This window comes from Hylaeus volcanicus, chromosome 3, assembly GCF_026283585.1.
Source record: "Hylaeus volcanicus isolate JK05 chromosome 3, UHH_iyHylVolc1.0_haploid, whole genome shotgun sequence".
NCBI classification, from domain to species: Eukaryota; Metazoa; Arthropoda; class Insecta; order Hymenoptera; family Colletidae; genus Hylaeus; species Hylaeus volcanicus.
The window spans coordinates 10,498,971-10,510,956 of NC_071978.1; the positions used below are offsets into that span (position 1 = coordinate 10,498,971).

At 34.5% G+C, this 11,986-nt stretch overlaps 1 protein-coding gene across 1 annotated transcript; it reads right to left on the minus strand.

Annotated features, from left to right (window-relative positions):
• Nucleotides 1-5,010: 5,010 nt before the first annotated feature.
• Nucleotides 5,011-11,865, minus strand: LOC128873456 (B9 domain-containing protein 1). The gene is made up of 5 exons (XM_054117048.1): nt 10,226-11,865; nt 9,994-10,105; nt 9,100-9,208; nt 7,803-7,921; nt 5,011-5,850 (listed from the first exon to the last, which is right to left on the minus strand). Exons 1-5 carry the CDS (start codon nt 10,349-10,351, stop codon nt 5,747-5,749), a joined length of 570 nt encoding a protein of 189 aa, XP_053973023.1. The 5' UTR covers nt 10,352-11,865; the 3' UTR covers nt 5,011-5,746.
• Nucleotides 11,866-11,986: the final 121 nt, after the last annotated feature.

The window sequence follows — 11,986 nt, forward strand, 5'->3', positions numbered from 1 at the left end:
AAACAGCGTAATTTTATGATCTTTGATAAACCACTCGTGAAATGAAAAAGAATAAAAAAAAAATATACATGTCGAATTGAGTAACCTCCTCCATGTCGAAGTCGGTTAAAAAGAGAACATCAGCCAACGTATCTAGGTACATACATACATATACATGTATAAACACTAATACACGAAAAATTTTGCGACCAGTTTTTTCGCATGATTGAACTCAAGGACACTTCGAAACTTCTTGGAAACGAATGGTCAACTTTTGACCGATAGGAAATGCTCCCATTCGTCATATTCAATAACATCCATGAAAGTAAAAAGCAAAGCGTGGACATTTCGAGGTGGAAGTTTTACGACGAAGTCCAGGCGGACGTGTCGTTAGAGGTTTTCACGCTCGACGCCTTGTGGTGTCCGTACGATCTGTGAACCGATGAATTGCCGCTCTCAGTGAAAAAAATTATTGGGGGTCTCGCTTCGAACCACTCGAAAGGGTCGATTTTTCTGAGGGTTCGATCCAGGCTCGCGTGAAATCGTTCCCGTGCTCGCGAGCCTGGAGCATGGGTCGAGAGCCAAACGCTCGTACAAATCGACCCTTTCAAGTGGTTCCAAGTTCCAACCGTCCGTCGTCGCATTTAGCGACCTTCTGCTTGCTAGTAGGAACGTGTTTTCAAAAAAAAAAAATCCGGCAAAGACGAACAATTTATTGTCTGGGCAGGCTCGTCACGTAGATGGGAATCCGCCTTTAGAACGTGCTTTACGACGCCTTGAACCGATGTTAAATTACAGCACTTACCATTTCAAGTGCCATATTACGTTTTAAATCCGTCAATTCGATCGGTACTTTGTAAGGCGGCGATGAAATTTACTGCACCGTGAAGGAATGGTAGGGAATGGCAAAATTTCATCGGAACAAAACTCACACCGTTGACTCGCTAAAGTGCGTTTGCTCGTTTATTCGAGGAACAATTACAGTGAGTCGCATAAAAAATATTCGTAATCTTTACGGCTATTAAAAAGGTTTGTCTATGTTAAATGATAGGTTCGATGTTTTCAAATAAATGTTTCATAATAAATATGTACATGGATAAACTTTGCACCTTTATATATATTATGAATAATTTATTTGGAAACATCAAACCTATTATTTAATTTAGACAAATTCCATCAATAAACATAGAGGGAATGAATATTTATAGGACTAACTGTACATCAGAGGGTTGCTCTAAATGTTTATTGAGTTACAGATAGAAAAATAACGCTGTGAGCCATCAGGAAATCTCGTAAAAAAAACATTAGGCTAATAGTGGGAGGATGGTATAAGCAAGTCTCGTTGAAACTCTGTAACGCGATATAGTTTGAACAGCAAACGTGTATCGACACGAGTCCTTTCAAGCTGTCGTTACTCAAAGTTTGTTTAAGAAAAAGGTTACTTGAATTAGTTCAACTCGAAGGAAGAAGTAAAGTACTGTTGGATCTTTGTAACTCGAACCTCTGAGTCAGAAGCTTCTACATATCGAAGTTTCATTCGTTTCTTTTTGTAAATTATCCATAATTCATAAAAAGGAACAAAAGTTAACTAGAAGTTGCGTAGTATTTCACAACTGAAATTGAAGGACTTTGAAAAGAATTTGTTACATAAAAATTGCCACAGAAGTTTCACGAAAGCTTATTAATAAATATTTCTTATTTTCATTTATATACAAATGACCTAAAGTACATAGATTGTATGTTCATTTTAGTATTTCTACGAAAAATGGTTTTATTAATTAAAGAATTCGTTGAAATGGAATAAATAATTTGAATAATATATTATTTATCTTATATATATGAGTATTTAATACGAGATTTATGGTAGAAGATGTAATATTTATGCCAGCATAAATTGAGCCATTGATATATGTATACCCATATATTTTTAGCAATTATGGTTTGTAATAGATCCTGTAATGTATACTGTAATATATGACGTCATATTTTATGTCGTTTCAGCACGAAAATGTCTAACCATTATTTATAGTTATGTTATATTTCCATCGTCATGAAACAGTTCTGGAACCTTAAACCATGGTCGTTGGGACCTCTTGCGGAGTGTAACAATTTTCTACTAAAGCACGAAATAGCCCGAATAGCATCCACCATAACCGCGATAGCCGTGTAGAAAACGGAGGATTACCGGGAACACTTGATACAGATGGTGTAATAGAATCTATAAAGTGCAACAGCAAATTTTTAATATAAGGAAAAATAACGTTCTCGGAAAAATCTTGCTTAGCTTGGACTCCGTACAGACCAATTTCATTAATAAAGTCTTTTAAAAACCTTACGTTATTTTCGCTCAATCACCCTCCAATATTAAACTATGCAGCTATGAGTAATTCTAACGTTATGAAATTTATGAAAAAAATATCTCGTCGTCCATAGAAAACTAAAACCTCCACCTTAAAAAATTAATAAATCTTTACACGTGCTGCTGTCGAGAGCAAACACTCTCCGTGTTGACAGCCTTCCAATCTTTTCCTTTACGACTGGAACCTTCGCTATCGATTATAATTGACGACTTGTCCAGATACTTTGTTCTTTTATGGACCACTAGTACCGGCCACGGCTCCTTGATGTTGTCCCTGCTAATATAAATCTAATCTCACTTTACACTTTACACTTTTTATATCTAAAGATCTTATTCCAAGTTCGCAGCCATTAGCTCGTTATTACTCGCGACGAAGGATTGTTCGTCACAAATAATACCGATTACCAGGTCTCACCACGTGGAGGTTGCTGCTACTGGAGACCCGGAGATAGAAGGAATTAAACTTCCTTCGATCTCCCTCTACATAGAGTATACATACGTAGATGCATACTCTACATAGAGTCGACGAGCTTAATACTAAGTACGAAACGATGAAAATCAAAGGAAAAGAAAATTCCCTTCGATTTCCAAAGTCTATGTCTGACTCTGACAAACAATTATTTGAACTAAGAGGGTGAAGTTAAATTCAGATCGCGACGCGACGCGACCATGCAACTGAACTTACTGAGTCAGTCCCGTTTCCTCTTGTTGGATCTGGACTCGAGAGGAAGACGACCAACGCCTCCGAACCAGTCCTCCACACCCTGCACCCCGTTAGAGCCACTATAGGACCCGACTTGCACCCGTCTCACTGCGCTTTGGACTTACAGCACTGCGCCGGGAGCCTTGGACTACACTAAACGTGATGCAGGAAGTAGAGAACCGATCCGGAGGAGCCGATTGTCGTCCTCTCGAATACAGATCCACCAGGAGGACGGCAACCGACCTTTCTGTCCAGTTACACAGTTGGTCACTTCACTTATCACGTGAAGTAATAGTGACCGAAGTGAAGAACGAAGTTGCGAGTCCAATATGGACCTACGAATAAATAAAATAAGTTGATTAATAATTGTTTGGTAGAGGACAGACACTCGTACATCCATGCCTTAAAACTAACTTAGGTACATGCCTTAAAACTAACCAAACCAAACTAAAGTACCCACAACCAATACCAAGCAAACTAAGGTACAAGGAAAAATAGGAGGGACACGAGACGCAGGTGCGCGATCGCGAGATCCATATCGACCGACGGATCGTCGAAGAATGAGCTCTCACCCCTCGTATACCTATGTCGAGGGTCGCGGCTCGCGCGTGCCTCTCGAAGTAGAGATAGGGGAAGGGTGAACAACAGCCGCGTGACGGTCGATTCGACGACTCGTTGGATCCACCGAGAAAATAATTCATGAAACAAAATCATATTCCCCATCATTGTTTAAATAATAAGTATTGTTAATAATTAATTTAACTGTTGTCAGAAATTAATGTTTAGTTAGTCAATCTAATATCGTGCTAAACAGTGCTAAATCAATTATTGACAGTAAAGAAAAAAAGAAATATTGAATAAATCAAATATTGATTTTCTTTTGCTACTGAATTTAATTTACATAAAATATTATATAAACATTTCCAAGCATTATTTTTAATTACGCATGCGATTATTAAGACTGGTAAAACAATGAATGGGTAGAATATTGTATAAAATTACTGTGCGATGTTTGAATAATGAAAACGTTTAATCAATGACGTTAACCATGGGAACTACGATGGAAAACCTAAAGACACGGCATTTAGTTCTAACAAAAGCCAGAGTACAAAGAGCATAATATCCTCCCAGGTCTGCTTATGGATGTCATCAGTAGGCTTCAGTAGCAGATCCTGCCATACACGTAACGCAATTAATTGTTTGAATAGTCTTCGATATTCCGAGATTACACGCTACATATTTCGACTCGCATATCTCCTTTAAAAGTATCGACTAACGATTTTACACGTTAGTATTCTTCTTGATTAACTCGTTGATACTTATACATTACTGTCTCCATTTTAATTTTAAGTATAAGTTAAATTTTAATGATGAATTTACTGAAAGTGAAATTTTGTTCTTGTTTGTGATATCTTGAACGCTTACCAAAACAAAGTGACGTAATATATCTGAAAATGAAGGTTATTTTAAATAAAGTTGACAACAATAATATTGTTTTCACTAGTGTCTTGATCGATGAATGATCAGAAAAACACAATTTTTCATCAAGTAATAATCAAGGAATTTCTCACAGTGTTTTCTACTGAATCAAATTTTCTGCATCAAATATCTACACTCTTTTATTAACCAAAAGACATTTTAGATGTTCTTAAACTAAACGAAAATTTAATTCAAAGAACGAATAGGGATTGTTAAATATTTTAGTTCGTTGCAGTTGTAATAAGTAAGATGAATATTTCTACTTTTCAAAGGAAGGCAATATTCATTATAAAAAAAACCGAACGAAACGATTCTACGAATGGAAATTTCATCGCGGCTACCGTACAAAAAATCAAACGAACTTTTATACTCTGTCGACAGTTCCATCGACGTTTCTGTCAAGCGAATGTCTTTTTTCTATCTTAACAATAGGAAAGGTAAAATGATTTGTTGAAATAATCCTCGTATTTTCATTTGCGAACCACGAACATTGTAGCATACACTTTTGTATTACACAATTTGAATAAAAGAATCTTATAGTTAACAATAATCTTTCTATCATTAATTTATCAACTTCTTCCTTAATTAGAATTTTAATGAAGATGGTATGAATTCAAATAAGCTAATGTACACACATATATTCCAGAGCAACAATTTTTGCAATGTATATTCTCATTAATTTCATTCTTTCATAATCGGTACAATTAATTATTGTCTGAACATGATAATATTAACACTGTTATCATATTACATCTTACATATAAATATTATGAAACTAAATTAATATTAATAATTATTGTCATTTTTTAAGAAATCTAGCAACTTTGTATCGAAACGTTTAAATATTATACAAAATTTGTTTGTATCGTCTATGCATTTAATTATTAAAAAAGCATATAAATCGAACATTTGAAATTGTAACTATCCATAGTGAAATATTTGATTCTATAATTCAAATGCTGATTTATATTCAAGGAATAGTGGTCAAACAATTATTAATCTTATTTATTTGAAATTTTGTATCCAGATAAGAATTTTGCTTATATACGTAAAACAGAAGTATTATTCGCCATTGAACTTTCTTCTTTACAAATGTTTCTGGGCAATATTGTAATAAATGAATGGAAAAAGTCTTTTTCACTTTTTCGTTTTTCCGTAAAGTCGCGAGAAGAAGAAAAGTGAAAGCATCGGTCTCTTAATTGGTGTTAGCGACTCGGTAAATCGCTTTACTTCTTATGCTTCTCGCCATTGTTGTAGCCCAACTTGAAGAAATCTTTCAGCACCACGTTGAACGTTATGGTAACAATACCCTCCACCCTCATGCGCGTGACTGCAATTATAAAGGAGAAGTTATGAGACTCGAGGCTACCCTTCATAACACGGCGAAACATCAGGTGCGCGTAGCCTTCTACACGGTTCATAGCGGGTGGAAATCTCGGAAAATAAACTGTGTTCTCGAGTTAACGGCTTCATTCAAACCACTATATTCCGTTACCCTTTAGGACCGTGAAATCATAAAATGTCTGGGCTGTAAATCGTTCAGTGCGCTCTCGATATAGTAACACGGGGCTTCGAGCAATTAAAAACTGGGTCAGGTGGCATGCACGATCGTTTGCGCTTGGAAATGTCTCTACTTAACTTTTGATACTGCGATTTAACGTTTACGCATTCGATCGCGTGAAATTGACGGATCATCTCGGAACCAGAACATCGCTTTGATCTTTGAACTTCCCTCTGTGAAACGTGTATTCTTTCTTATATTCAGAAAGATAAAAGATGACAAAATTGACCTTCCTCTGTGAAGGTAAGTGTTTATTGATGTATAAACAAACAATTACGCATGTTTGTATTTTAGGATCCTCTTGGAAAACATTCAAAATGACATTTTTAATAAAAGAATTTTCAAATTAGAGGATGAAATTATAGAATTTAATAAATAAATATGTCTAAAGTCGATTGATGATATTGTAAAATTACAAATAATTCGAAACATGAAGGCATAGATATTTACATTATTTTTCAATTTATGCATGTTTACGTAATATTTATCTTTAATGATATTTGTAGATTAGATGAAGATATGATTAAAATATAATTATTTGATAGTTGATAGAGTACCTCATAATCTTTGCAAAGTATTAATTTTTAAATGAATACATTCTCAAAAAAGAAATTACATCACATAGAAAACACAACGAGTCAATCCAGTTCCATTAAGAAATACATTTTATAGAGAAACATTTACGAAATCTATTTTTCATAAAGTGATATAACGTTTGGAACAGCGTTAAAGAACAAGTCAAATTTCATTACTCACGAGCTGCAGCACCTAGGCGGAACTTTGAAGCTGCCAAGTTTTATTTTCTTTTTATGTGTTCCCGATATTACTTTGCCATTTTGTGATATACATTTCACAGAGAGGAGTTCGAAGCGGGATCTATACTGTTTTATCAGTATAATACTTTAGCTCGACGTAACAGACAGTATAAAGAATTTGCTTATCCAAGTAATAGGATCTAAGACTCGAGATCTCTCAAGATCAAGTCTCGAAACCTCAATGGGAAACATGTTCGAGACAGTGAAAAGGGAGGCGTCAGTAATTTAACGAAAAACACTTTAAATTAAGCACTCTAAAATGTAAAAGAGAAGTATCTTCTTCTTCTTGATGTCTTTGGTTAAAAATTATTTCCAAGAAAACACATACATGAAGAGTAACGAATTTTATCATATGACAATTTGGAGGCTACTTTTTTTCTTTATCTCACATAATTAATTATTTTATTAAAATAAATTCAAAATAATAGAAAGAAAATTACAAATTAATAATTGTATAATTTGTTAAATTTTAATAAAATAGAAAAGATTCCTTACGTACAATAATAAATCGTTTTCTCGAAAGAAAGTAGAATTTGCCATGGCAATAATCACAATTCATACAACGCGTAACGCATAACCGTGTTATAGGGAAATCTCTTCTACATTTATCTTTTCCATGAAAAGTAAACTGAAAATATTATTTCTACGGAATGAAACTCCTAGCGTTTTGGTAACGTGGCAGCACAGTAGACAGCAAAAATTAATATTAAATCGATCAGTTGGCAGGAGCTGGAGAATTTGATATATGCAATAGTCTAATTCAATCAACTATTACAGCATGTTCATGTTAATATGTCCGGCGTATCGACTGTCCTAAATACGCTAAATCCCCGCGGGTTCAATTAATTTAATGTCAGTAGTACGTCACAGTGGACCGATGTAAAATCGTTCCAAATATTGCCTTACGTTCTCTTCCGCCGCCAGAAGCCAATATCGCCGGGTCAATTAGTTCTGGTCTTCTACCGGTTAACCAGGCTGCAAATCGTTGTAACGTTGAAGAGGACTCGGGCACGTATACAGACACCCTACGGAATTTCTGTGTTTTAGAATTGCCATTAATTTGAGAAAATTAATTCCGCGATCGGAATGCTTGGAGTCTCGAGTTGGCCCGTAAGTACACGTTTTAATTTCATATTGAACAGAAGCTGTACGTCATGAGGTAGCTTTTTGTTCCTACTGTTGTGTGATTTTGTATGTTCTGTTCTGTTTCGAAAGAACTAACAGATGAAGCTGGAATAATCTATAGTTTACAGAGATGGTTATATTTTTGATAGAACAGCTCAAAAACGATTTTCGCGTTTCAGGAAAGAAAATTTTTCCATAAATGACGTTAAAAAACTATACTGGGTTCTAGGATATACATCACTATTTCCGTAACAGAATAAATTTACTGATTCGAATATCTTATCGAATAGAATAACAAGTCAGGCCAATAACGGAGAAGTCAGGCGCCTAACAAGAACAAAGTCATCTGATTTATGTGTATAATAGCTAACTTAGCAAGAATATTGTAATTATACAAGGAATTGTAAAAATTACTATTCCAACATTTTTTAAATAAATAAGTAAAAAAAAAAAGAATGATGAATCATGTCGTGTTTAACCAAATGATTTCGATAAAGATTATCTGATGGTTCTTGTGTTTAATTATCTGTAACTATCGTCAGGAAGATCATCCAAAAAATGGACTGTTCTCGTCCAATTGTATTTCGACGTTTAAACAACATGGAAAAGGAGCAGAAACTTGGCTCGTGGATTTGACATCGACCGAGCTAAGAGAACAAAAACCAGTGGATTACTGTCTCTGCCTCCGTGCTGGCTCGACTTCGTGTTGCGCGTGAACAACATCTCCCATTTCTGAGTTTAATTGTTACAGATGACAAGAAATTGTGTCTTCACATGAACGTAAAGCAGATGAAAGAATGGGTAAACAAGAACGAACTGACAATGTCACGCGAAACTGTGAAAATGACTGGAAAAATTGTTTGGATGCAAAACCAGGGAGTTTTCTAACCGAGGAATCGCAATTAGCATTGTTAATAGTATCCGAAATTATTAATTTACCCCTGAAGGCGAACAGAGTACATACCGAGTGTTTAATAAACAACATTGACGAAGTTTCTTAATTAAACATCATTGATTCGACTTGATATCCTATTAAACAGTTCAAACAAATTTATTACTCAATCCGATAGCCTAATACCTTTTCTCATGGTGACCTGTTGTTAACGGCAAATGACACACTCCATAACCCCTGATGACGTCGTGTCCGAAGATATCCAGGCCGTAAATCGACATTATTAGTTGTGGCCCTAAAACATCATTTGTTAAAGAAATAATGGAGAAATTTTATCTACTGGGTATCTTTCAAATATGTAGATTATTCCAATCTATAGAATCCAACATCGAATTTTAAATCCGCCATAGATCACTTTTTCATAGAAGACGTAAGTATATCTTATTTTCCGTCCTTAATGAAGAAAGATATTTAAATTATCTCACGTTCTAATCATTATTCAAAAGAATGACTAACCACTCTGACGTAAGCACAATCATTTACATTTCAACTTCACCGTTAATCATCTTGAGAACATAAACATGCGATTGAAACTTATGAATTCTTTTAGTATTATTGAAATTTGTATATATTTATACAATATTAATTTTTAAGTATTTATAAAATTTATATTATGCTGTAATAATATTTAACACGTAATGTTTTATTGTATAATATTTTTTCTAACATTTTTTAATTCTAGGGGTTATCCTAAGTACAGAGTTGAAACTTAAATAAAGTTTGTTTGTGTATAAATAAGTGTTCGTTTCATCATTCATCAAGTAAAATAAATTTTATTAAAAATAGTCAAATCAGAAAATAAGATATCAGAATTCATAATTAGAAATAAATTGATCGAATGTTGAACGTGAAGTTGCAACAAAGAATTATAAAGTTGCCATGGATTTTAAATAACTTTTATTATACATTATAAATTTTAGTACAATTTTTAAATACAGAAAAAGATAAATATAATGTAATTCTCGTGAATAATCCATGCAAATAGCTCTAGTCAAATAGTCATCACCTTTTCAAACTTACATCCATGAGGATTGGTGCTTCTGAACGTGATCTCTAGGGGGAAATTCCAAACGGCCAGATTTCGTGGGTCACTGCTGCACTTACACATCTGCGTCAGACCCTCCTCGATACCCTAACGGAATTTTTATAAGCCAATAGACCGTCGCCGTGGGGCTGATATTCCCAGTGGGAAACCGCGCTCGCTGGTAGTCGCAGGGTTCGAATTGTAAAATAAAAAATAAAGAAAACTCACAGCGATTACACTCCATTCGGGTCCAAAATGAAATCCGTATTTGCAGTAGGCGTTATTGATGTCGTAGAATTCCGCGTGTTCGATTGAACCGGTGATCGATAAACAAAATTCACCCTCGACCGACATGACGAGCTCGAGGAGTCTCGCCAAACGTAGCTTTAGATAAAGCACGAGCTTATGGAACAAGAAAGTCTTTCGAATGGAAAGATCATAACCAACGTGCGACAATTTACACTGTTCGGCCGCTTTGTATACGTTTATGAGAATCCGTCGTCGTGGTAACGAAGCATGCGCCCCAGTTTTACGTGGAACATGTGGTGTGCTGAACACTTGAATGAGTCCGTGGATGGGGGTAGAGGAGGTAGCGCAGAGGAGGTGTTCCTCTTAATATTCAGAAAGCAGCACTCAATTTATTTCATTGTCTCACGTGTTTGTGACAGCGTTGTCAGTTAAGGTCGTCTAGACGTCGCGACAATTATTATGAAAAATTCAAGAACTGATTGAGTCCCGTATGTCGTTGCAGAGTTATTTACTTTAATTTTTATTCCAATTATGTAGCTTTAGATTTAATTGCAAATTTATATTTATAATGAAAATTTAAAGAAACGATTAAGAGTATTTTGTAGCAAACAGAGTATCAATTTCGTGTATTAAAAGAATAAGCAATAAAAATAATGTATTTATATGTCGAGACAAGTAAATGTCAAGAGAGTGTAAGTTCCTACACATCTTTCTAAATACGTGTACCGTTTGAATAATTACGAATAGTCGAAACGCATGCGCGACGAGATGATTCTTGTTTGAAACCCGACGGCTGATTTCCAATCGATAGGCTCTCGACAAGTTAGTGTTTCCATAGATCACTCGTCGTTTGATATCGGAATGGGCAATCTGTCTTCCTGTCAAAAGGGATAAGTGATCCATATACGTTTGATCAATAATCTATCCTATGCATCACAGCTCAAAGATTACTGCAACTAGACGTGCTAATTAATCAAACGATTTCATCATTTTGATGATGCAGCTTTGAAATAATTACCTAAAAGATTTTGTTGCAAGCATAGTTTCAATTATATGTTTAAACTTTTACTGTTATACTTTAAACTCACCCTTAATGTTCAAAATTTTGATTATTAAAATATCGCGAAGTCTCTTCTCTATTTCTGATTTCTATAATCCTGCAACTAATTAATTAAAATATTTAGTTATTCTGCTGCAAAATTATAACTAGCATTTCGAATATTGTATAAATTATGATTACCTTCAACTGATACTTTGCTTTTAGTTAACACATGTAACGTGTATAGGGGTAGAAAACTTACAGCATTTAGAAACATTTCTTCAATGATATTATTCCCGACAATATAATGAATTTTCAATTAACGAAACAAGGATAGTTTTCTAAATTTTCTCAACTAATATACAGATTTCTGCAATGACAGCTGATGTTAATAATTGCAGAAATCGATACTGTCAACAAATGTTACTATTACTTGAACGTAACATACACTGCAAATAGGAATAAGTGCATTAGCAATCATTCTAATTTTCGAATTATTTAAATATCATGACTCGAATATTATATTCATTATGGGAAATGGGAACCAGTCTATTTGCAATCTTTTAATTATTCAAATATTATAAATCAATGGAAATATACCTCGTCTATTAAAGAATATATTAAAATATCATTTCTAATATACGATTTATATTATACACATTCAAATTGATACACCCTTTCCCGCCAGTAACCCTCGATCA